Consider the following 27648-nt stretch of genomic DNA (forward strand, 5'->3'; position numbering starts at 1 on the left):
GTCTGAAGGAGTTTATTGTTCTTATTGTATTGGCATTGTTGGCCCAAGTTCTGCTTGCTTGAACGAGTCAAATCGATAGGATTTGTTCCAGGAATCAGTACTAAAAAGATTAAGAAAATATTGTTTGTGGGAGGGTAATAATTTTGGAAATCCTTTATGTTCATAGCTTCAAAATAATACAGTAATCAAGAAATCAGCATGTTCGATTTTAGTCATCAGTGCAGAAATCTTTATCTTTAACTGTGACAATAATCCTTTAATTATCATTTTGAATGTCTTTTAACCTTTTAAAGAGCTTTTCAGGCTAAATAATTTTAACAATCTATCAGCGTAGACAGCATTCGGGTGTGGGTAATAAAGAGCCCAGATTTGCAGTAAAATTCGACATGACTAGAGGATTGTCTGATAAATGCGTAGCAGTTACTAACCCAGTGCCTTATATAATTTTAAGGATCTTATTATTTAATTTTGCAATATGATATAACTTCATCTGCAAGATCTACCATATAACTATTAGTGTTTTTTTTTAAGTTTACTGAGCTTTAAAATGGACAATCATTTTATTTGAGGCAAAAAATACCCTTTTCTTTTAAGAAAAAATCCTCCGTATTTAACATTTATTAACACTTAGTATTTAGTGTCCAAGTGATAGTTCCTTAAGAGTCAAAATGTTTAAATAGCTACATTAAGAGTGCTTAATTGATAAAATTGCCATGTGGTGGTGTAACTGGCAAGGCAATATGCTTTTCCGTGGAGATGGGGGCTCACAAAAAGTCACCAAACATTTTGCTTTTGATTTTGAGGTCTGCATAGTGTTTAGCGTGCAGTCGAGATCAGAAGCACATAGTATATGCAGTTCTTTTTGACTTAATCTGTTTTACATGTATATTGAATTGCTCATTGCCATTACTTTTTTTCCTTGATGTTAAGTGGAAAATATGTCACAGGAAAGAAAGGAAGAGCAGTTATTTTATGAGTTTTTTTATGATTTTGAATAAAGTGTAGGCGCCACCATTTATGGAAAGATGCCCTAGTTTCTACTGTCATAAGCTGGCACTCGGATGCATCTGTGTTTCCTTTTCTGTGTTATCTTCATACAAAAAAAAAATCTCATTTAGATTTCCAGTCCCCTCAGCCTGGGGTGCCCAAAGCCATGTGATTCATTGAAAATACTCAAATCTGGCTCAACACACAGTAAGTCCTGCTGAAGTCAGCATAAGAAAAGAGAATACATGACTCTGAATATCAGTTTTTACTCTTATATAGATATAAGACTATAGTACATTTTAATTTCATGTTTACTGAAATTTTCTGGTTCATATGAAGAGGGTTATTCATACAAAAAAAAAAGTGTGTGAACAAGTTTTTGGTTTGTATGTTTTACAGAATGGACACCTTAATATATGTAGTATCTATGAAATCTATATGCCAAAATATACACTGTATTCTTTGTTTTCAGTTTTGTTGCAAAAACCACATATAATATCTTTGATCTTCAAAATCCTAACAAAAGGTTTTCTTTAGCTTATATTATCTGATTTGAGATTATAAACAAAGTGATTTACCACATCTTTATTTGTTGAAACTCATGTGATTTTCACTAAAGAAAAAAATGTTTTATCAATAATTACTGTGTAAGCAGAAAAAGACTCTTCATCAGACCTGGTATACTTATTTGCCTTAATTTCTCCTAATAATTTTAAATATTTCCACCTTTTTTTAACTCTGTTACAATGTATTTCTTCTTTTACCTGTGAAGAAGGAACATGACACTCATTTTGTAGAACTAGCGGCAGTACCCACAGATTTGGCAGTAAGGAGGCACAATTCCCTACATTTCAGCCTCTGCTGTACATGGGAAAGCAGGAGAGGTCAGGCTGTGAAACTAAACTGTCCATCACACCTGTTGCAATCTTATAAAATTCCTTCTCAATGTAGACTTTTGGTAATCAGTGTAAAATGTGCCTGCAGCAGAACCATAGGGAATTCATTAGCGTTAGTCCTCAGGACGTTTACAGAACAGTTAGAGCTTGAGGTCAATGGAGTTGTTCTTAACTTCACCAGTTTCAGATCTGTCTACAAGAAAAGACTATTACCCTTCAACGAAAGAAAATGATTGATGATACAAAGCATGTGGAAAATATGTCCTACTGTAGACGTATTTTAAGGGACTTTAATAAAGGTGTTTTTTATTGTAAAAATAAGTGGATTTTACTTGCCATATAAACTGTGTAAGAGAACAGAGGAGAAATTTGCCATGAACATAAATTGCTATGCATGATGTCAGGGAAGAATACTACTAACATAATGCATTCTCTTGGAAAATAGGAGTTTAACAACAATGTGTTTATATGTTGATATATGTTGATTGAAGAACATATTTGTAGATATGGTGTTTAAATTATAATTCACCTGGTGATAATAGGCTTTGAGATAATAAATGTTGGTTATTTGCTTTGGAGCTAACTATTTCGCATGGAATTATGATGCTAAGGATATTGCTTTTATGAAAGAATTAATGGTAATTGTTTTTCTCTAAGACCCTCTAAATACATACACAACTGCACAATTAGTAAATACCATTTTGTCATTTGTGTATGCCAAGGATTAGGAAAACTGAAAAAGGGATGAATTTTGTTTCATTCACATCTAATAATATTTTGAATAGTCTCAATGAATGCAATAAAATTGCATCAGTAAAGAACTGGCATAAAAAGATTGACTCAGACTGAACTAACATCAGATGTTCCTCAGTGTCTCTGTTGAAAGTCATGCCTCCAGATAACGGAACTGATTTCCTCAAGGTCTTAGCTCTGCTCTTAGCTCCACTCAGGGAGTTTGGTCCTCAGGTTTTAATCTTAATCTAAAACTTAACAAAATTAACATTTTGTGACAGATTGAATGGCTATGCCAAAAGGGCTTGGGAGAGCTCCAGCTGAGAAATACCAGAGCAACCAAGTGCAACCTTTCTTTGGATGTGGGAAAGCAGACACAAAGCAGGCATTTGGTTGCCATGTTATAGACAAGATGGTTATCCCTGAGCCACCAGATATATTTGACGGGACAAGGGGAAGAGATGTTTAATAAGTTTGTCTTCAGAGCCTCATCAAGATAGTGGGCCTTAAAACTCACAAGGTCTTAGACATTAACTAGTTGCACACCATGAAAACTCAGATGGTTGTTCCTGTGCCGGTCAACAGGAGTGGAGGATGCTTTCTCATTGAAAATTCCAGAATATTTGGGAGAGATAGCATGTAGCTGAAGATCTGAGGAAACAGATTTTTGACTATGTCTCCAAAACAGACAATCAATTACCTATGGCCATCTCTGTAGAAGTGTAAGGCACGGAGGTGTGCAAGAGAATTTAAAACTGCAATTCCTAAACGGATTTGTGAATCATCAAGCTCAGAGGCAGAAGTCATCATACTTTTACATCCATAGCTCTTTTTTTCATGTTCCGTCTTCCCTTCTCCCTGTTTGTAAGCACAACAGTCAAAAGGCCACATGTACCTCACACTAAATATTGAACACAGTAAAGCCTTCACTCAAATACATGGATGCCAAATACTAGTTCTTCTGTTAGAACTAGCTGTTTTGTTTATCTCTTCCTAAACTAAATGCTCAAGTATTTTAGATCAAGATCTCCCATATTATTGTAAATACTAAGTGAATAACAATTGCACACATGTCCACATCTAATCCACTAATTTAACTGTTAGGAGAGCACCATTCATCATACATATGCACCCAAACCAGCCTTCTGTGCTTTCCTCAAAAAAGGATTAAGCTCCTCTGGATGTGTCTCAAAGGTTATATGGCTTGTACTTCCTTCTTGTTTGCCTAGAAAGAGAACAGCTGAATAATGAATTATTTTAAAATTCTTTCAAATTATCCTTAAGATTACAAGAATTTACCATGCTGGTAAGGTGACAAAAATGAGAGAGTTAGTGCATTTTTGTAGAACAATCTATTTTGGAAGTTGATGAATCATTAAATCTCATTAAGAACTGAAGTGACGACAACATTCATGAAACTGACATAGAGCCTAAATAATGTAAGTCACATGAGCCACAGCAGTCCCATGGTGAAAGGGTTACCCAGTGATAATTTAGTAAATTTATTTAAAAACAGATAGTTTAAAAGCTACCATTATACTCCTACATTCTGTAAAATGTAGAATAGCAGTGCATTTTTTTCTGACCTACTTTCTGCAGTGTTTCTGAAAGGCATTAATGCAATTTATTGATTGGAATGCAGATGTGGGATTTAGAAGGAAGGTGTGATATATCTGAGTATTATTTTAAAAGCCTTAAATATAGAACTTGATATTTAATGCTTTACATTAACTCAAATGATATCACTGCAGTTTTCTTAACAGTATTGGATAAAAGGAAAATAATTGCCCCAGATCTGTGTGCTGAAGGTTTTTTGCAAAGTAGCATTACTACTGGAGGAAATTTTGCAGTGCTGTAGATTATCAAATTAATTGATGCTAAAAATATTTTTCCCCATGTATATTTAATTATTCCATTTACTCTGAATAACAAAGTTTCTAGCAGAATGCACAGGAAATTTCAGATTCTTGTAAATCAATGAACAGCGCTCTTGCCCACCAGAAACGATTAGCCTGGCAGCTCAAGGCCAATGATAAAGGCTGTGAAGAGCTGCACATTGAGCATCTCTTCAAGGATCAGGATTTTTCCTGTTCTCTGAGCACTTCTATTCAACAGCCTCTGCCCAACTTTTTTTAAAGGGGTTGTTGCTGACACGTTGGTCACTTGAGACTGCCCTACTGATAATGTATTCTGGGCAATTGCATTTGTCTCCCTAAAGCCTGATTTTTTTAAGGGATTCCTTTTCTTTCATGATTACTAAAATGTGATTTATTTAAAAGAAGCTCACAATCTAAAGTCAACTGATAAATGAGTTACAAGAAGCGTCTTATTCCTAAATATGTAGAAACAGCTTCTCTAACTGGAAATAGATGTACCTTATGAAAAAATGCTTTTATTTCTCATTGTTCATACAGCAAAAAGGGTGTGATTTAATTTCAGATTAATGTGTCTGGAGACATTACTACGTGAATTAATTACGTTGAGTGGAGGAGGAATTCAGTGCTCCTTAATTTTTTTTTTTACATCACCTTGACTTTTCTTTATATTTGTCTATACATATATGCATGTAATATTCTACTAAAATCTGATAAGTCACACAAACAACTAAAGAATATAAGGATCCAAACCTTTGTAGTTCAGTTGCAGCATTCTCTGTAGACTAATTGCGACAGAAGTCACTAGATCTGTACTACAACAAGATAACAGTAATATTGTCAAATAAGAATACAAAACTTTGATTGCATTTTACCCACTTCGCATTTCAAAAATGAGTCCTTGACGATGTCTCAATTTAGAGGTCATCTGAGTTTCCCTTCTTTTTGCTCTCATTGCACTTAAAAACCCTTGTCTAAAGCAATTGCCGTCGGGGTCACACAGAATGAAGTTGTCAAAAGCACAGGATGCCCCCACTAGCAGCAGACGTCCTGAGGGATCTGTCCACTTAAACATGACATGGTGCTCAGGAGCCCTGCTTGGCATTGCCCGCTTCCAGACATTGAGAAGGGTTGGAGTTTCTCTGAGCATTTTCCTTTTCCACATCAAGGGCACTCCCCCTGGAAAATCTCTATGATTGTCTTCCCAGGAAAATGCTGTAGTTAGTGTCTTGAGGCTTTGGTTCTGCAGCTGAGGAAGGGGCCAGGAGATGGATTTCTGTGTAGCTCTTCTGTGGAGTTCCAAAAGTGTGGCTTTATAAAATTCTTCAGGTAGCTGTTTTGAATCTGCTTTTGAGCACATGAAAACATAATTGTAGGTTTTGGGTTCCTAAGGGCAGCCTTATCAGCTAGGCATGAATAGTAATTTATGCCAAATTTAACTCCCATCATATCCTGTAAACAGGCTCAAGATTGGTGGGAAGGATGAAAATCATTTACTTTCTCTCATCCTTCTCATTCTCACTTTGTTCAAAATGTAGGTGGTGTCTATCATCCTTACCTCTGCCAAAATAGCTATGAGACTGTAATGTCACTCTTTAGCCAGCCAGGAGAGGGTGCTGGAGAACAAAGTCTGCAAAAAAGTTTATTTTTGTTACTCCAAGCGCAAACCAAAGAACATTAAAATGTTTAGCACTAAAAGGTCGAAGGGAAAAGGTAGAGGAGAAGGCAGTACACAAAACATGTACTGCCTTCCCCTCTACTCAGCACTGCTGAGGCCACATCTGGCATGCTGTGGTCAATGTTGGGCTCCCCAGTACAAGAGAGACAAGGAGCAGCTGCAGCAGGTCCAGCAAAGAGTCACTAACATGATTAACAGATTGGAGCATCTATCATATGAGAAGAGGCTGAGAAATCTGGGGCTGTTCAACCTGGAAAAGAGAAGACTGAGTGTGGATCTTCTGCATGCATTTAAATATCTGAAGGAGGAGTTCAAAGGGACAGATTCCTTTCAGTGGTGCCCAGTGACAGGGCAAGAGGCAACAGGCACAAACTGAAGCACAGGAAATCTCATTTAAAAATAAGAAACCTTTTTTTACTTGGAGGGTGGCCAAATATTGGAACAGGTTGTCCAGGAAGGCTTTGGAGTCTCCATTAGATGGAGTGGAATATCTCCATTACAGATATTCAGAACTTGACTAGATATAGTCCTTGGTGATCTGCTGTATGTACTTGAGCAAGGGTATTGGACTAGATGATCTCCATATTTCCAGCCTCAACCATTCTGTGATTCTGTGAAAATTGCTCTTTTTCTTTTATTCCACATCTCTACTTCATTCCCTTGCTCCTTCAGAGGAAGCTCTGTTCCTTTCAAGTCCTCCAAGTGCAGCCAAAGATACACTAAATCTCTCCAAGTCTGGGATTTTGTCAAGATGAATTCACTGTTTCTCTAACACCAACCATGAGATATGTAGTTGCCTCACCCAGTTCCTGTTTAAAGATTATGTACAAAAGACAGATAACAGCTTTTGAATATAGAATAAACATATAGTTATGTTTTTCACATTGTTTTCCTTTTAAAACTTGTGGTAGCCTATGGCACTATGTCTTTTTTTGATGAGGCAACAAATTGGCCACAGGCCATGCAGAGCAGTTTCCATCCAAGCAGTGAATGGTGAGAGGACCAAATTTGCTGATGATACAACGGTATTCGGTGTAAGGTGAGAGTTGTCTGGGCACTATTGCAGAAGTGCTGAGTGATTGGGCCAAAATATAATGGAAAAAAATCAACAAAAGAAGTGACTCAGTTGTGGAATCTGCAGAACATGGCAGATTTTGCGAGTAAAAAGAGTGAATAAGAAAAAAAAAAAAAAAAAAGGACAAACTCATGGAACAAGAATCCAGTCAGGCCAGTAGAACAGCAACATCACCCTACTACAGAAATTCTTGAGCTACAAATTGTCAAAGGCAAAAGTATCACTACATAATTATCTTGCCTTATATTCTTGCTCATGCATTCACTGTCACATAGGCCTTTAGCCTGATCCAACGTGGCCTTTCTTAGCTTTTCCTTTAAGAGTATGCATGATAATAAATACTAACTTGAAAACAGAGTTTCATAGTACATTATTGCTCTCACTTCAGTTAAACTTTGATAGTCCGCTTTTAATATGCCACTTTAACTCATGCCTTTATACCTTAAATTCAAAAAACTTATTCAATTTTCATGTTGTTACTGCATTTCTCACACTGGATCAGAATAGAACCACTAGAAGCCGTTCCATCGCAAGACAGTATATTTTTCTTGATAAGGGAAAGGATCATCACTATTAGCCCTACAGCAGTGTCTGTTTAGCTGATGTCATATTAAAGAATATAATTTATAATGCTGTGCAGTAGAGAACACAATTATGAATTACTTTGTATTTTCAAATATTTCAATATATTTTATAGATAAATGCCAAAGCCATTTTATTTCTTCTAAATGGTAAAAATCAAGTAAACAATTTCATTACAATTGATTTTGGTTAATTTGTTATCAAACACATACACAAACAAGTTTTATTTCTAGAGATAAACAATGATCATGTATACACATAAAATATACATATAGGTTCATGGTATTTGTTCTCATCTACGTGATGCCCATGCTCTAAAACAAGTTTATCAGAGGTAATCTGTTAAAAATGGAGCAACATGAATATATATTTTACATTGTCACCTGTTTTGTGAAAAAAGACAATTCTGGCAACACTTCAGAAAAGGAAAACTTGAAAAGATTTTAACTGCAAGAAAATCTTACTCCCTTTACAAAAGTGAAGAAAAACGTGATGCAACTAACAAGGGACACTAGGAATAATTTAATAGTAGGAGAAAAAAAAAAAAGAAAAAAACTACTACCACTCAGTGAATAGGAACAAAAAATGTTGCTAAGTTTCATTTCATAAAAAAATCAGTTACTGATTGTGTGATCACAACTGGTGACAACTGAAAGATCTTAGATTTATAATGGGAAGCAACAGGTTAATCAGGCCAAAGTTACATCTGCAGTAGTGAATTAAACATGCCAAGGAACAGTCCCTGGTTCAAAGGTTAGCTGACACCGACCAGTCGCATCTCTACTCTTATACTCCCTGGCAGCCACAGTCCCTACTGCAACCTGAAGAGCAGCTGGGCTGAAGAGCCGAGAATCATTTGCAATCATTTTCTCACAATCTATCTGGAAGCATCCAAAGGAAAGAGATGACCACCAGCTAGCATTGATTAATCAAAAATAAATTATGTTCAGCCAATAAAAATTCCTTAGTGACAGGATGACAGCCCTTGTGAGTAAGGGAGATAGCTGAAGTCACACGTTTTGACTTCAGTTCTCCTTTTGACCCTGTACTGACATTGCATTGTGAAAGCAAACTAGGGATCCATGACAGAGATGAAAACACTACCTGGGTGAAAAACTGTTTACAAAATCATATAAGGAAAAAAAATATCAGTGGCTCACTGTAAAAATGGCAGCCTATATTTCGGTAGGGTCCTCGGGGATCTGTCCTAGTTCTGGTAGGTAGTTTCATTAATAGCCTGGATGATGAAATAAGGAATATATAATTAAATGTGGAGACAACTCCAAGTAGAATGGAACTTTAAGTGTGTTGAATGTTAGAATTCAAAATCATCCTAACAAAAATATATTATTTGGTATAATAGGATGCTTTTCAGAAAAGGATAAGTGAAAATTACTGAAGGAATACTGAACTGTACGGGATTATAAAGAAGTTGTTAGGAAGCAGTTCTGTAGTGAAGGATCAGGATTACTGATCCGGATTCGAAAAAAAATAATAATAATAAAAAAAAAGAAGAAGGGTGAAATTTGATTTGTACAGACACTAACCTGTGAAATAATTTTTCAGTTTGCAAGGGCTCCACTAGAGCACTGTGTCCAGATTTGGATGCCACACTGGGCTGGACCAACTGAAGGGATTCCAGAGGACCTCTAGAAATGCAGCAATGGCACTACAAAGAAGAGCCGGTATTCGAAAGTTTGGACAAAATAAAAATTTTGATCCCATAGAGTATGATACACATAAGAGAAAAGTAGAGGGCAATATTCAAGTGCATAAAAGACTGCTACAAAGGAGAAAAGGACTCTTTGCTCTTTAAGGTCAGCAGTGGATAAGATGAGAACAAATTAATTTAACACATTAGCCCAGCGAGTTTACACTAAACAGGGAAAAAATCCTGTGGAGAAATATAATTAAGGATGGAAGAATAATTTAGTTGAGGAGATTATGGTAACCATCACTGGAGACTTCTAACAGCAAGTTTGACATGCCTCTGCCAGACCCAATACAGGTATAGATGAATTCAGGGAATGAGCTGGGTGATCTCCCTTCCTGCTATAATTCTGTATTGTTGACAGACACCATTTAAAAAAAAAAAAGTCATTTAATAATTCTAATTACTTATAATTAGGAAATACTTATGATTTGTAAATCTAAGGGGAAAGAACTTGTCTTAATTCCCTTCCCAGGGTAATTCTTCAAAAGCAAACAAAAAGGTTTTCTGCTTGTAGTAATTTTTTTATAGCCACATGTTGCTAATTGTTAAACCATTTGTAAGAAAAGACAGAGGAGTTGCTGTTCTATCAGACAGGAGGTAGATTTAGCATTACTTTCTATTCAGTAAATGAGAAAACTCAAAGAAACACAGTGAGGTTTAGAAGAAACTGATTTAAGTAAGGAGATGGGAAGCATGAGTGTATCCAGACACCTGCACGTCTGTGTCCTTACATGTAGTTTGTGGATGCAAGCAGAGATGGCCACAGGATCAAGTATTCTTTCGCTTTTCTCTAACATCACTATTAGAAGCAATAGGTTTAAGATGTCATCTATGACATCTAAAATATTCCAAATGCATTTAGAATTTATACAAAGACAGAATGATTTTCAGGAGGAACCTGAACCTCCAGGAGGATGATAAAAAGCATCCCAATACTAGACAGGCTTAATTGCATTCCACACAAACTTCGTGATTGTTCTATAGGATAAAGTATCTTTTAATTTCTTTGTTGCATACAAGAGGAAGGATTCAGGTTTCCTTAACATAGTTATAATTTCAGATATCAAATGAGGTCAGGCTCTTTAATCTAAAAGCACTTCGTGTGTGGGAAAAATTCCAAGTATGATTTCATATTGTTGTTTTTTTTTTTCCAGCCCTATTGGGAGCTGAGTAGTGGCTACCGACAAGGAGCTGGGAAAAAGATTATGAAGGCTTCAGTAAAAGCAGAAATAAATGGTCATAAAGAGAGCATGAAGCACACTTCTCCATGACTTCTTACACCTTGCTGTGGGCTGGCAGATAGAAGCACTGTTAAAAATGTTTATTTCAGTGAAGTTATTAAAATGCTTAGGTCATTTCACAGTCCATGCCAAAGCACCCATAAAAGCTAGTGTGATTTTAAAAGTTAGTTGAGGTCATGGAAAGAACTGTAACAAACTAACTTTAGAAAGAAATTGAAGCAAAAAAACAGAGCAGAGATCTTTACAGCTCTCTCTTACAACTTGAGAACAGCATCAGTAAGAAATAGTAATCTATTACTGATAATATAGAACTACATGCTCCACTGAAGTTTTTACCAATCATAATTTACCAATAATAGCAGTACTTGATCCAGTTCTGAAGTGGGAACTGTTTTTTCAGATACATGCTGTTGATTTACCCCATGCCACAGCTCTGTGAAGAAGACAAAGAAGGAATCCTGGATGGATCATGGATGATTTCTTAGGTGATGCAGACAGTCAGCCAATGTTAGTAACTTTTGGTGAGATTAGACTGTGTGTGGATAGTGCGGTGTATGGACATTTTTGTTGATAAAACAAACTGAAAAATGGTTTTAGTGAGGTAAAGGTAAAAATGAGGATATATCCCAATATATGAAACTCAGGGCTACAAATAAAAAAAAATAGACAAAATTTTGGATAATATAAAAAGAAATAAGTCTATTGTTGTTAAAATATTGTTAAATTAAACATTTGTGATGACTGCCGTTAAAGAAAAATTCCAACCCTGCTCTGAAAACAAAATTATTAGTAGTGGGTTCCCTACAAAATAAAAAGATAAATTCCCTAATCATTATCATGCTCTGCATTGTCTAGTCATTTCCAGTTTTATTTGCTGTAGTGGATAAGGGAGTTTCTCTCATGAGGTTGAGGTCAGGTTACAGAAACAGTGTCTGAAAAAGGGCTTGAGATCTGATGAAAAACTGCACCAAGGGCCCTGAGCCAGGAGTATTTGATGCTAGATCTGTTGTCAGCCTATTTTTTTCTTGGACAACTGTACAAAACTTATTGTCTTTTGGCAAGAGACCATCTGAAGCTGTTGTTTTTAAAACAGGGACACATACCCATAACATGATGTTATAAGTGCATATAACTTTGCCACTTTGGAGGTATCCATAGAAATACATTTATGTGATTATAAATATTATGATGTACTAGGCATGAAGTAAATATTAATCCCATTTACACTGCTGTTTTGCAAATAATAGATGCATTACACCATATTTTTTAAAAAAATAAAAAATGAATTTGTATCCATATAGGATCAGAGGAGTTGCATTAGTAACTAAATAAGTAGCATTAGTAAACAGATTTGCTATTCAGACTCATTTTTCTTTATTTAAAAAAAAAAATCCCTGAAGCTTCTATGTAGAATATTTGAAAGAACAAATTACAGCTTAATGATTTTTTGACCAGATAATTACTGGTCTTCTTACTGGATGTACCACTTAAAAACAATTGTGATGGAAATATGTAAGTCCTTTCTTTGTATTTGGTGTTACTTTTATAGTGAGACTAATATAATATCCTGGCACAGCTTGTGGTATTTGCTTACAGTAGGTTTCAGCAGGCTATATTTCATTTTGTCACAAGTTCTCTCTTGGGTCTAGGCTAGAAGTATGTTTCTTTTAACTCTACCGATACCATAAAAAATAATGCAGGGTGTTATTTGAGCATTGTTTATGCAGATGTTTTTTTAAAGTTATCTTCCAGTAGTGAAGTATTTTAATGTTAGACTGGGGCCTAGCCCTGCAGAGTTGCCAGTACGTAACTGTGAATTAACTTAATGGTAAACCTTCTAGCATATAGCTTGCTTGTTTACGGGATTTTGTTTGGACGTGGGTTGAATTTGCATTCCATGAAGATTGAAAGCTTATGATTGCAATAGGTTTTGTGTGTGCTTTTGACTGCTATAAACTCAGATTCAAATCCCCACTAAGCAATAACCATAGTCTTTCAAGGTAACTCACAAAAAAGTGTAATAAATATATCCAGGAAAGTAACTAGAAATTGAGGGGCATATGGAATAATAAAAAGCAAACCGTCATTTACCACTTAAATCATTTAATGTGCTTTTAGAAGGGAAAAATGATCACCATTTAAATCTAAGGGGCTGAATCTTCATTCATTCTCACATAACCTTTTAATTCATTTGGAAGAGCCAAGGATCATATTAGGTCTAGATAACTATAGCAAACTGTAAGAAAATCAGGACAACAAATGTAGAAAACATACACATTTTTGGGTAACAGTTTTTACTAATGATATTTCTGAAATTTCTAATATTCATATCAATAGGTAACTGATAACTATTTAATTTAATCTTAGTATAATAAATATATCATTAATGTAATAGAACTCCCTGGTAGATAATTTTAGAAGCTTAGTCTTTATTCCAGGTAGGATCTGAAGGACAAAATCTAAGCTTCCAGCTATGCTGCTTATTATGGATGCATAAGGATGGCAGGACTGGGTCATATTTCAGAAATAACTGGGGTCTGATCCTTCAATCTTTCTTGCCATGGAGCTGGAGCTCCAAGGCCACCCGGTTTACCTGCAGTAGGCAGAGCTGTGAGCTTGCTGTCCCCAGCAGCACCGCACGCCCGGAGAGCAGCATTCCTATCACTGCTGAGGTTCATACAAGCAACAGGACATAAAATTAATTCTGACAAACTTCCTCCCTGAGCCCTACACTTGCACAGATCCCTCCTTTCTCAGTTTGTTCCAGATTAACAAGGCTGCTTATTTTATGAAGGAAAGCAAAACTACTACTTCCTTTCTTATAGGACTTTCAGGGGGAAATTCAAGAGGACTCTGTCCTCGTGTATCCCTGCTTCCTCCACACTTCAATCCCAGTTGGTCTCTGGTGCAACTAGCAGGTAAATTGAGCAAAGGGGCTGGGTGTCAGACGTGTGGCCAGGCAATGCTGGCTGGGTGCCTCCATCAGGCTCTGGAACAACATGGCTTGAGCCAAAGCATATCTCAGCAGGAGCTCTGCCATCAGCAGGGCCTTCCCCAGAGAGAAACACAACTGCTCCGAAACGTTGCAGAGCATCAGCAAAAAGGCAAAAGTGAAGCTGACATAGTTTTTCACAGTTATGCACGATCTAAATTCACATCTTATACTTACTTATACTTGGCTTCTTAACTAAATAAGCAGAATACAAATCAATAATTTATTTAACATAGTTGCCAAGTCAACATCAGTAGCAAATATTTTTCTGTTGTTTATCTTGCCTGCTTTTATGGTCAATGCAAGTAAAATTAAAAACTTATAATAGAAAAAAAATGATGAAATCAAATGCAAAATGAATATTAAAAATCTTACTTTCCGTTGTTGGCTTTTTCCAAAGAACAGTGAGATTCTCTAGCAGAGAATCTATAAATACACATCTATTCCTGGAAATGGAGCACTGTAGTTCTGCCTTTTGCATATTTACTCAGTGTTCTCAAAACTTCATAAACCTTTGTATCAAAGCAGAGTCACTGCTATTTACTGACAGGCATGAGAAACATAGTACTCTCGTCGTCTCAAAGTAGATGCCTAGATAAAAAGGGGAAAATTGCATTTAAAGTGTCCTAGATAGCACAGTTACTGAAAGGAATATAGTGAGTATAGTAGCAACATAACTCATCCACACTGAGGATGTTATAAAGTAGAAATGTACCTGTCAGGTTACTAATAACCACAGGCACATTTCTCCCAAACCTTTGTTTTGCATTAGAGGAAAGTATTTTAAAGCTATCAAGGATTACATCACGCTGATTACTCGGAAAATTTATAGCCAAACTGGCATTAAAAAGACCTTTCCAATGTTGAAAGCATTTGAGCTTTATCACCAACTTCCATTATGACCTCTTGTTTTCAGCAGAGTAACTAACACTCCAAGGCCCTGCTCAAGACCACATTGTACTGGGCACTGAAAAGCAGACAAAAAGGCCTTGGTGCTGTCCACAGTCAGTCACTCAAACTCCAGACTTGCACTGCAAAACCCTGTGTGGAGGCCACTGTGGGATAAGTGTCTAACGTTAATGTTTATCATTAATAAAAACAAGACAAAAAAAAAAGGTCAGGTAGATGGGAGTAACTATAATATGATCATTGGCTTACATTTATTGAAACTACAGCAGCCTGGTAAAAGTGAAAGCAGGCTTAGAAGGGCAGAGTCAAAATACAAACATTATATTATCAGTTGATTAAATAAACAAGTTTCTTGTTCCTCTTGGTTCTACTGACATAAATTCTATTTTCAAGAACTATGTTATACATGGATATCCATGCATAAACTTCTGTTTGTTCAACATAGGACGTCAGCACTGAACAAACACGTGCGTATCCTTAATTTTTTACAAAAGTAATCTCATAAGGATTAATAAAGGAGTTAATATGGTAATTAAGATAGCAAACTATGTATAAGATTCCTACTTTTTAACGCCTACTTTGGGGACAGAGGGTTTGCTGTTCATATTTTTGTCATTTAAAAGGACACAATCAAGGTAAAAAAAAAGGTCTCATTATTGACCATTGTTTATTGTTATTTGTAAAATACGGTTCAAATTCAGTTCTGTTTCCTGAACTCAGATTAGAATGCTCTGGTTATGCAGTCTTAGCTCTTCCATAAGCTGAACAAATACTGAGGTCATTGTATACCATTTATATTGTTTTTGTTTCAGTGTCAATTCAGATGGATTTGTTCCTCATACACCAACCACAAGAAATCATATTACCTTGGCCAGAAGTATCTTGTATTGCATCTGCATCATACATATCCTTTTCTCCATTACCTTCCTGTCTACCCCCACCAGGGACTTAGTTCTCATCATTACCTACTTTATCATGTCTAATTTGACTATAGCACATATGGCACTTCCAGGCTCATATAAAGGAGCCTGTGAGGAAGTTCTAGGTCTCATCTATCTCTCTGCCATGATGGCCTCTCATTTTTCCATTTGCTCCCATGGGAATGTTTCCATAAATTGATGAAATTTGTCCTAGCTCCAATCATTACATTTTGCCAGAGGCATGTAGTAATTGGCAAAGCTTTACTTTGATTCAAATCTGAGAGCTCACAAGAATCGTATTAGATTCCAGGTCAGTGAGAGCTTATGCTTTTAACTGTATTAAATGTCATCAACCAGTTTCAAGCTCACCTAAAGACCTCTACAAGAGTATGCTTCATATCCTGGGAAATGTTTGATATACAGGTATAACTGCATCCTTTGTCTTTGCCATACAGAAGAGCATTTGAAATCAGACTCTTTATCCACAGGAAAAGGATAGAATAAAAGTAGCCCTGAAATAAATCTTCTGCTTATTAAAATGGAGAAACCCAATCAGGCATTGAAGATAAAATGAGCAAACACTCTCAGAAACCCAAGTTGGGGTCATAATACTCCTTTCACAAATAGGGATTCATCAAGAGACACCTGTCTCCAGTTAGAATTGAAAATGTCAGTGATTCCTCTCCAAGTTGTGCTTCAGTCCAGATTCCCAGTCAAATGTTTTTTTGCTATCCACTCAATACTGCAAATGCTCTATCTGCTGTATAAAGATACATAAGGTACTGAGGAAACTGAGGTAAGATACTTAATTAATGTTCTTTGTAACCTCAGGAGAGTCAGCATTCAGAATTGATAAAATACTAAATACAACTAATAACCTATTACTAAATGCAACTTCTGCTTATTTTCTCTTTCATTCTGACTTAAATATGAAAAATGTCTGTCAGATCCACTATACCCATATCTTCCAGTTTGAAGAATGATTGACTCAAACCCACTGAGGAGAGATAGATGAAATGATGTTTGCTCCAAAGAAAGTAAACTTTCAAAGATAGATAGAAGATCTGTATGTGACCATCTTAGCACAATCTGTCTTCCCTGCTATTTCATATTTCACCAATATTGCACTTATTAAACCTTCCCAGAAAATGAATTATTAATTATATCAGGATTTATCTTGCAAAAATACATGCACACCATGATCTTAATCAATATTTCACCACAGTTCCATCCCAAGCTCTACTGCAAATCTGTTTAAAAGTCAATATTATACAGAAAAGCCATATGATGGTAAACTACTGCTACTCGGTTCAGCTGGTTGAATTTCAGGAGTCATAAACAGGCTGTTCCTAAACGTTGATACTGAGTCAAGTAATACCTCCACAGAGATTATCAAAATGTCCTGTTATAAAGCAATAGACAACAATGCTTCATTGTATAAAGTGTCTAATTCATATCTTGAACTAGATAGATCGGATCTCTTTAGCAACAATAGATTTCTTTCTACTGGATTTCAGGTACAGCTGGAATATGAAATACATAGTTATTTATGTGGCACTTCAACACTTCAACATTTACAAAACAAAAATGATGAGAAAACCTGTTATGGTAAGATAGTCCAGCAGTTTTGTTGTTGTTTCAAAGGGATTTTGTAATATAATACAGCATTTTAAGAAAAGAAATTACACTTCAGCCCAAATTTCCTGTATTTCCCAAGCTGTTTGGGTACAGAGCTTAGTCATGAGTTTTGGCAGAGCTCAGGAACGCGGCAAAAGCAGTCACTAAGCATGGCTCCTCCTTATCTGTAGCTCCTTCCTCAGTGTGGATGCAGATGTGGATGTGCCTGCTTGCAATGACTCTGTCCCTGCAGATCTCATAACTTCATGCGGTGTCTTCAGATGCCTCAAGCCAGGCATTTGACTCAAGTCCTTCCCAGGAAGCTCTACAGGTGGCTGCACAAACATTTGCAAGCCTGCAGTGATTCACTTTGCTTTCTGGTTTTCACTGAGTAACGCACCACAGATCTGTCCAATGCAAATTTATCAGAAACTGGATGAAATAAATATCTTTCAGAAAAATAACATCGGTATTGAACTCTTCCCTGCTAGAACTGAGCACACTGTTCCAGCCTGTCTTACTTAATGCTATGTACACATGAGATTGCTCCCTTGTTTCAGCTAAATATTCCGCTTCTTAGGCATTATTTCCTTTTAAGCACATATATGGCTTAAGAATTCACATTATGATATATAACCGTCATGGCTCTAAAGTATTTTTCTCATACTTGCTTTCCAGAACAGTTTCCTATCCTGTTGGCAGAGTCCTCATTTTTGTCCCAGATGTTTTTCTTTGCATCTGTCTGTAAACTCTTACTCTTTGCTCTATATAATGAGTTTTGCTGACAAGACATACTCCCTATAAAAATATTCCACTGGCTATTAATCATATTTTAACTTCTGATTTGCTTTATCAGAGTCCCACATTGCTTATTCTATTATTTTGCCCAGGATTGACATGAAACTATCCTTTCCTTTTGCCTTCTACTATAAATTGTAGTAATATTTGTGGTTTTCTTATCTTTCTCTGAATTTCCAATATTTCTTCAAGAAAATCAAAGAATTCTTCAGGTAATTCTCCAAAGACCATAAAGTATAAACTATTGATATGAAAATGATTAGCTGTGGCTGGTGTTCTCTTGGATCCTCTTTTTAGTATTTGAGAAGAAGTGAAATCTCTCCAACCTAAGTGAACGAAAAACGGAGTCAACACATCTGATAATCAAACTAGAGGATGTTACTCACCTCGGGGAATTTGAACTGGTTTGAAGTAAGGCCAGTCAGAAAAGACAAACATTCGGATTTTAATTCCATTTCATCGCTTATTCCTAAAGCAGAAAGGGTGTTCATTCTTTGCCCATCAAAATAGAAAAGGTAAAAACAGTATTCATAAATATTAAATATTTATATAAAAATGTTATTCACTGAATATTTTGCCCAGCTTCTTCTTTTCTCATGTTATATTTTGTATTTACCTGACTGCTTAATACTGATTTTCCATCTGTATTCTTTATTCAAAAAAAAATAATATTTCTAACTTTTTAAATATAGGTTTATTTGTAATCTCCTAATTCTCCAAGTTATAATTTATTCACTATCTCTATCTATCCTATTCTCTACTAACCTACTAATACACATGATTAAAAATGAACAACCCTGTATATCTGGCAATGTTTTTCACTGTTTTTCTCACCCACATATTAGTAGATTAGTTAGAAAGTAAATGCTTGAATAAGAGCATCAGGCTCAATTATTTTTAATATACACAGTCTGCAGTGTTTCCTACATTTTTCCCCCAGTGTTATGCACTCTTCCCACTACCTACCCACTCTCAAGCTCTGCAAACCTAATTTCAGGATCATTTTCAAGAAGACAAAAAATGTCAAAGCATCATAGGCCTCAGCTGGCGAAATAGAGAAGTTATAGAGATACTATAGAAAACAGAGAGAGAAGCACCATCAGCTATCTGCCTGCATGAATTAAATTGTGTGATGCCAGGATTACAGGGCCCAGTTCTCTTGTATGCCACATTCAGCATCTCTTTTGAACTCAGACAGAGATGTGAATCAAGAACAAAATCTGGCTTACAGTCCTAAAGCAGTATAAGATATCTTTGAAAATAGCCAATAGAAGACCAGTGGTATCCTGGGCTCCCCTCAACTCAGCCCTGGTGAGGCCACATCTGGAGCGCTGTGCCCGGTGCTGGGCTCCACATGGAGCTTTTGAACAAGCATAGCAAAGGGCTACTAAGATGATCCTATAAATGCATGAAGGCAGGAATGATTGTTTAGCCTTATTTTTACAGCACAAATAAATAAATAAATAAATAAAGGTTCCTTTCACTATCTGGGGGACACTGAGACCTCCGAAATTCTGATGCCCTAGAAATCCTGCTTTGTTCATTATGTGAGGGACGGGTAAAGAGTAAAATGAGCTAGGAGTGGAAGCTTTCTTGCTAAAACTGAACCACTGTACAGGAATGAATGAAAATTGTCAGGATCAGAAAAAAACAGCATACAAGGCTGTACCACAGACATGCTGTCATCTGAGACCTGGTTTCTAATGGCAGCATGAAAACCTCTTGGGTACTCACTTAGGAGACTGAGACTGAGTTGACTTCTCTGCTGCTCTTATTTTGAAAGCTCAAGGGTAAATATATACTACACAGTAAGGAGGCAAACTGAAAAGCAACATTCACTGCCTAGAATCAACATACCATCTGATGAAACAGATAATCTTACAAAAGCAGTTTTTATGGAGAGCTTTGTAGAAACATCAGGTGAAGTTTCCTCTTAGGAGTTCTTATGCAGAAGCAGCCATGCAGCAAGGCCCTTGGCTTCATACTAAAGGTCACAGACAATTGGGAGCTAATAAAACACTGCCGAATTAGAAGCACATTCTCCCTTCCACTTAAAAGGTACAGAGAGCTGCAGCAGGGCTGCAACACAGGCAACAGGGGGAAGGAAAATGTGCTTTACAATCTGTTTTATAATATACTCTGTCTCCTTCCCTTGCAACCTTTTACTTGAAGAAGACTCCATCTGAATGCCAGGACTAGCAGCAAAGCAGAAAATGCAAAACCTTTTCATCTACCTTGCTCTCCTTTCAGGAAAGCATAAGGCCCAACCAAAAAGCCTGGCTTGGAGCCCAGCTTTTCCTGGCAAGTTTTGGAGTTCAGGCGCTTCTGCTGAATTGCAGACCACTGCAACTTCCTGCATAGCTGTTACTTTTTACTGGGGAGCAAGAGCAAACATAAAAAGATTCTGTGTTCTGTAGGTCTTCTGAGGTTTGGTTTTCTGAGAAAACCTACAGCCGTTTTTTTTCTTTCCACAGTGAATACAGTTTTAGTCAGTTACATGTTGATTGTGAAAGTGAGTTTTAAATGCAATGCAGCTACAGCTTGTAAAAATATTGAGGAGAATAAGCATGCTATCATATGATCATTGTAAGAATGCGTTCCTCCCAACACTGATGATCAGTGCACAGTAGAAGTATTTTAATAAGGTAAAAATGACTTAATTCCTTGATGATTTATTTGATATACATGCACTATTAGGAAAAAAAAATCTTTGTTTGAGAGTTAATGATTTTTAATGATTTTATATAAGCCTAGAAAGCAGAAAACATAAGCCTAGAAATCTCTATGGAAAAATATGACAGGAGATAAAAGGGAATGTCATCTCCTTATGAATCTTGAGTCAGCCTGACGACTTTTCACATCTTGTTTCTTAGCAAGGTAAAAATTTGAGCTGCAAAATGGGCCAAGATGCAGCAGGCGCCGACAACTGAATCATTCTCAGCCCTTTTGCAGAGTTACTATGGCAATGGCCGTGCTGCCGCACAGCTTCTCCCAGCGCTTCTCCTGCTGCAACTGCTTCATACGAGCGCATGGGAAATTTCCACGGCTCGCGTGGCACTGCCGGAGAAGCTGGCATTCCCGGACAGCCTGCTTGCTGCTCAACGGCACAGCAGAGCTGTGCGCCTTGCGTATGGGATCTGCAGTTTGCCTTTTTCCATGGAAACAGTCTCAGAGCAGGAGGGGAAAGTCCAGGATACTTCTTTTTCCTTCTGTGCCTCAGGCAGATGTATTCTAGGACTCGGTGTCTTCGTTATAATCAGGCAGCATTTTTAATTCAAGAATTTTAACCATTTTTATATTACCTCTTTGATTTATGTATGTCTTGAAGCTGAGAGGAAGATGGTCTCTCTTTTTTTGGCAGAACTTAGCCTGGAGCTGTACATAAGAAATGGATCTAATACCAACACTAGATTAATAAATTAGTCATTATAAGTTTTTTCATATGCAGCGACCAGTGTGACAATTCCTCGCCAGCATCCTCTTTCCTGTTAGAGGACCAAACGAATGCATCACCTTTCCTGTTTATGCTGATATATGCATTGCATCAAAAACAAATGCATTTGCCCTCAATTATTTTTAAGACGTGATTTAATATTTATGCTCCGCAAGTAAGGGGAAACTCCCAGCTGGGAAGGGGGACGTTTGGGGCAAGCAAAGGCAGGAGCGGGACAGGGGCAGGGACAGGAGCAGGGACAGGGACAGGGGCAGGGACAGGGGCAGGCGCGGAGCAGGGACAGGGACGGGGCAGGGATAGGGACGGGGCAGGGACAGGGGCAGGAGCGGAGCAGGCGCAGGGACAGGCGCGAGCAGGGACAGGGGCAGGCGCAGGGACACGCGCGGCGGCCGGAGCGGCGCGGGAGGCCCCGGGCGGGCGCACGGGCGGCGGCGGCGGCACCACGTGCCGGGGCGGGGAGCGGGGAGCGGGGCCGGGCCGCAGCGCAGCGCGGCGGGCGCCGCAGTGGCAGCAGCCGCGGGGCCGGTGCCGCCTCAGCGCCGCCTCTCTCCCATGCCAGGTGCCTGCCCGGGGCCGCGCGGCGACTGAGGCGCCATGGGGCCGCTGCGGGACAGCACCAAGGTGAGGAGGCGGCCGCGGGGGCTGCGGGGCGGCCCGGGTGCGGGCGGGGAGGGGGGGCCGGCACGCCTGGGTCCTCCTCCGCTTCCCGCCGTGTGGCGCGGGGGGCAGGAGGAGCGCGGCGGGGCCGCCGCCATCTCCCGCCGCCTCCTCCCCGCCCCGCGGCGCGGCCCTGACGCGCTGCGCTTCTCGCGAAGGAGCCGAGAGCGGCGCCGGAGAAGGAGGCGACCCGCAGCCGCATCCCCCGCCTCGTCCTGCGGCCGCAGCAGCACAAGGTGTCGCCCGCCTCCGAGTCGCCCTTCTCGGAGGAGGAGAGCCGCGAGTTCCCGCCGACCGCCTCCTCGGGGGGCTCCGCCAGGACCGCCAGCAGCAACAGCTTCTGCTCAGGTACCGCCGCCGCGCGAAACGCCGCGCGCAGCCCGCGGGAGCGCGTGGGGAGCAACAGGTGCGGGTCACCCGCGGCGGCCGCGCCGCGTCGTGGAGTCGCGCCCGAGCCCCGCGCGTTGGCGCAGCGGCCGCAGGGGAAGTTTTCACCGCTGATGCGCTGCAGTCGGTCTGCGTTATCTGAGCAGGGTTCAGTGCGCTCCCAGGATGTGCTTCCCTAGGCATGAACTGAGCGTTGATGCCTCCCCTACGGAGAGTGCCACGGAAGGGAGCTGTTTCCGTAATGCATCAGCACTTTACAGCTGCAAAGCACATATATTTACCCTTTTTAGAGTATCTCCCTTTCTGTCAAGGAGAAACCAAGTGTTTGACACTGTGCGTTTGCCCTCTTTAGAGTCTAGCCCGGGTTGGGTCCCTCATCCAGCTGTGACCCAGCCAGGTCCTTCAGTTCAGCAGGACTCTTCGTCATGCATAAAGTTACACACCAGAATAAGTACTTGGAGGGTCAGGTCACCTCCCCCTTGGGCACTGCATGGATTTGGTAATCTAAAAAATACTTTGGTGATTAAAAATTTGGTTCTAATAGTTGGCATTGTAGAGAGCGAGTGTGATACCCTTCATTTAATTAAAAATCTACACTATAACAAATATTTTTGTAATAGTTATGGCAGAGCAAGCACCTGGACTTCCTTTCTTTATTCATGAAGTGTTTAAATTACCAAAGCTTTTCCTGAATATGGCCAGAAATACTCTCTTTAACTTCTTTTTTTTTTCTTTACTATAGTGGCTGGTAGTATATTTAATGTTATGGACAAGAATGGTGAGTTTTGCTAGATGAGGAACATTATAGTCCTCCCTGATTCTAGTATTTCTTTCTTAGCTTGGGTGGATTTTACCGTTCAGGTGCAGTGGAATGATCCATTTTGTTATTTATTGTTTAATGAACAATGGCTAGAACTAGAATAACAACTTAGGTTGGAAGAGTACTGAAGTGTCCTGCCCTTCTTTTGAATCCCTCCATCTGACCATTTTAACCCGAGTTTGCCTGTTTCCTCAAAAGAAACAATTAAAATCTTTTCATGCTTTCTAGAAATATATTTCTAGAACGAACTTACTATGATCTCTCCAAAATGGCTCCCTTTTTTTCCTTCAAATTCTCTTTTTTTTCCTGTGTTCACAAGTTTTTTATCCTGATTACCAAGGTTCCCTTTTTTTTTTGTTCTTTTTTGTTTGTTTGTGTTTGATACCTTTTAGTTTTGCATTGTGTTCTTCAGCTCTGTTCAGCGCAATGTATCATAGTGCTCCTTGCTGTCCTGCTGCACTATATAGGGCCCTTCTTGAGTGCTAGCAGCAGCCGTGTTGACGCTGGGGGTACCTGGTCTCCTGGTCTGGCAGTTCTAGAGCAGCAGGAGGTGTCTGTGAGTGTAGTGCAGTTCTCATACCTTTCTGCTGAGCACAACTTGCCTCCTTATGTTTTACTCTGAAAAACAGTCATCCTAAAGCTGCTGTGGTTAATCTGTTCTTTTGTTGTTTTTCGTGTGCTGACAGCTTTGTGCCTATTCCCTTGCTACCTGAACCACCCACACAGTTGTGCAGTACCCAGTTTGATTCATGTAGTCTTCAAAACTTACTGAGATAAGGATCAGCCAAGCCTCAAGTATGGTTCTCAATATTTCTGCTGTTACTAGCTTTTTTTTTTCTTTTTATTGTGATACTGGTATAATAACAATTGTTTTCTTATTCTCTGATGTCTCCATCTTTCATTTATGACAGTTCTTTGCCATGGTATTTCTAATGTAGACTGAAATGCCTGAGCAGCAGCATATGTCTGTTGGTGCCTTTTTCTGGGAAAAGCTGTGTGGAGAGGTGGACGGAGGGGTCTCGGCCCTCCAGCCTTTCTCCCCCTGCTGAGCTCTATGTGCCTGGGTAGGCACTCACATCTTTATTGAAAAGCATGTGCAGCAAGTGTGCTTGAAGTTAGCAAGCAATAAATTTGGGAGAGGTGAACCAGTGAATACTCTGATGAATGGTGGTGTGATGGTGGTGTGAAGAGCTCGTGAGCGTGTGGATAAACCTCCGTATTGGGCATCACACTCCAAAATGGTCTTGGCAATCAGCACTATCTGCAGATAGTGTGAACCAGCACCTGGAATATTTCCTTTCTTCTTGATCCTTCTCTTGAAAAGTTGCTGTCTATGCCAAGTAGCTATTGACACCAAGCAGGTTTGATAGGTGGATTCCTTTCCTCCACACATAGAATTGATTTTTCTTCCTCAGTCTGTTCTAAATATGTATCTCCTATTTGATTCCCTGGAACTTTGAGCTGGCTCCTTTTCCTTGCGTGCTTATATTGGTCTTGATGCATACTAAAAGTTTTGAGCGCTTTTCTCCTTAAATGACAGCACTAATGTTTCTAGGTAACGTTAATGTTGTTCCAGGTGGGCAAAGGACAGGAAAATAAATGGATCAAGAACTTGAAGACAATAATAATTCTGTAAAAATGATGACAGCAGCAAAAAAAAATTACTGCTAAACATTAGGAAGAATCTGCTTATTTTTTTCTTCCTAGTGTCACATTGAAGAGAAGTTCTAGTGTGATCAGCTTCTCTGTTGTCTCGTATGATACTCTATCAGAGACCCATATGATTGTGTTAATCAATATTTTTACAGTTGACTTGTGTCAGTTTTGCTTTTTAAGTCCATATGAAAAATGTGAATCTGTTTATCTGTGGTATCCTTGATGAAATATGTTTTTAATACACGTTGTTTATGCCAAATGAACATGGGTGCTTTCTGAATATTGAGTAGCAAGTTGAATCTTTTCATCAGTGTTTGCTGTGCATAATCCTTCTTTAAATAGTCTTCTTTGAATTCTTAGCACATCTGGCGTACTGTTTGTCATCTGATATTGGAGCGTTTCTCTTTCCTCAACCTCTGCCCTCCTTTGGTTTGGACGCCAGCCATGGAACTCATATGTCAAGTTACTATGGGAAAACGTCTTCCAGCAACTTCAGCTGGCTTCAGTGCTACTGAGTAGTTCCCCATGCCATACATATTTTCTTCATAAGTTGCATTTGACTTTGAAGCCACTTGACACATTAACCTTGTCAGTCAGGAGGGAATTATGTTTTTAAACATCACAAACAAATAATTCAATTACAGGTCAATGTCTGAACAGCTGCTCTAGCTGCTCTGAGAAAGAATGAGGCTCCCTTTGGTAATTTCATCTACAGTATTTGCCTTTTGAGGAAGGCTGGGTTATCCTTGATTTTTACATACACATCCTTTTGATACCAGGCAAACTGTCATACTTGAAAGCAGTGTTTGTTCTAGAGGTGCTACATTCAATAGGTTTTAATGTTAAAAACTGTTTAGCTTTCAATATTAAAAGAGAATCATTTCAGGCTTTATAATTTTCTGATTTCAGCTTTTAAATTTCTTCTTATGAAGAAGGGTTCTTAGGTGTAACCTTCTTAACAGTGTTCCACCTCTTCTTCTCCCCTTCTGAATTTCTGGAGATAAGGCCGAACTGAGATGGTAGCTTTAAAAGGATCACTGGCACATTTAATAATCAGTTCAGCAAACAGGTTTGTGAGCTAGAGGAGCTTTTTCCTTCCAATAGCAAAATGTTCCTCTTTTCTCAGGCTCTGCAGCAGATTTTTTTTTTAACTCGACTACATAGTACTACAGTAGTACTACAGATACAGTAGAAGTATCTCCGCGTATGGATGATTATGACTCACTGTGCCAGAGTTTTCAAAAATAGACTTCAAGTTCAAAATCAAGCTCCTTTTCCATCTTTTTGTTTTTGTTTTTGTTACTTTTGCTCTCATATTTCAAGATCCAGGTTCAGTGTTTTACTTCATAACCTCCTAAAATTTTAAAACCTCCCTCATCCTTTGTGTGCATTCACAGAACATGTGAACCTGTTCTGATGATGTTCCCATGCTGTAACTCGTGCAGTGTAAACCCTGCAGCGAGGAGGATCTCTCATGCTGCATCCTGCTCGCTTATCCATGCACACAGTCCACCTGGACTCAGAAATTGCCCTCCAGCTGTTGATGGATGCTGAGGTCGAGTTCAAAGTGCCTCTGTCAAAAGGCATGCAGCTCCACGCAGGCCTGTTGCAGTCAGTGTGATTGCCCTACCTGTGTTGCTAAGCACAGATCAGAGAGGGGAATCTGCACAGGTGCCCTGCAGCTCTGGACAAAATGTTGGGCCTTCTGTCGCTCTGGCAAGTAATTCCTACCCGGAATGCTGAAGCGGGCGGTATCGCAAAGCAGCCAGCCTTGGGGCGACACTGCCAGCGTGTTTGCACTTGACTGTGTTTCTGCATAGAAAACCACAGAGGAAAATGTTTATCTGTGTTTCTGCATAGAAAATGACAGAGGAAAGTGAGGCTGCTGCATTTGAGCCCAGCAACAGATTGAATGCAGAGAATCAATATAAATCTCTAGAAGTAATTACCCTGATTATTTGTAAATATATACATATGGCAAATTTGAGCTCTGCCATTCTGGTTGCTTTTCATAAGAAGAAATATTTTATTCAGATACTGCCTTAGTGATTTGTTGTTGTCTTTCCTGTGAGTTACTGAATCACAGAAATCCCTGAAATGTTATGTTCTCTTTCCTGCAGCCTTTTAGGCTTCACTTTTCGAGTTCTTTTTGCCATTGTTTCAAACAGTAATTTCGTAAGCATAGCTCTTCTCCAGCTCTGAATTTGTTTGCAGGATCCCAGTGCTGCACTCTGCAAGGCAGGTTGACAAACACTCTGATACTTTCCAAAATGCACTGAAACAAAATCCACTTTTAAAAATGCCTGCATGCCTTTTGTGTAAGGCCAGTGCTCTGGTGCTTCCTTTTCTCACTGCTGTTTCCTTGGAGAATCTTCTGCTGGGCCTACTTAACATGCAATAATTCTTGTATTGTTAGCCACCAGTTCTTCTTCTGCACAGCAGGGCTGTGTTTTAAACACAGAAATTGGAAATCTGTGTAAGTATTAAAAAGCAAGGCCTTCCTCAACTTTTGTCCTTTTCCTGTTTCAATTGCACTATTTACTCCTTCATACCAAGCGTCTCGCACAACAGCATCTGCAAACCGAAATATTTGATCTTTTGAATGTTTGTTGTCACTTTTTTGTGCATACGTCTGCACTGTGGATCTTTAAAGCCTGAT

General features: G+C 38.9%; 1 protein-coding gene across 1 annotated transcript in view; it reads left to right on the forward strand.

Moving 5' to 3' along the window:
* The first annotated feature begins 21948 nt into the window (after window positions 1-21948).
* SYBU (syntabulin) overlaps window positions 21949-27648 on the forward strand; it is a 36178-nt gene continuing 30478 nt past the window's right edge. Inside the window, exons 1-2 of the mRNA XM_088523189.1 lie at window positions 21949-22090; window positions 22285-22474. Coding sequence (XP_088379315.1) covers window positions 22064-22090; window positions 22285-22474 — 217 coding nt within the window. The 5' untranslated portion in view covers window positions 21949-22063. The remainder of the gene's footprint in view (window positions 22091-22284; window positions 22475-27648) is intronic.

The sequence above is a fragment of the Tinamus guttatus genome, unplaced genomic scaffold (assembly GCF_059628265.1).
Source record: "Tinamus guttatus ecotype Peru unplaced genomic scaffold, ASM5962826v1 Tinamus_guttatus_pri_ptg000012l, whole genome shotgun sequence".
Lineage (NCBI taxonomy): Eukaryota > Metazoa > Chordata > Aves > Tinamiformes > Tinamidae > Tinamus > Tinamus guttatus.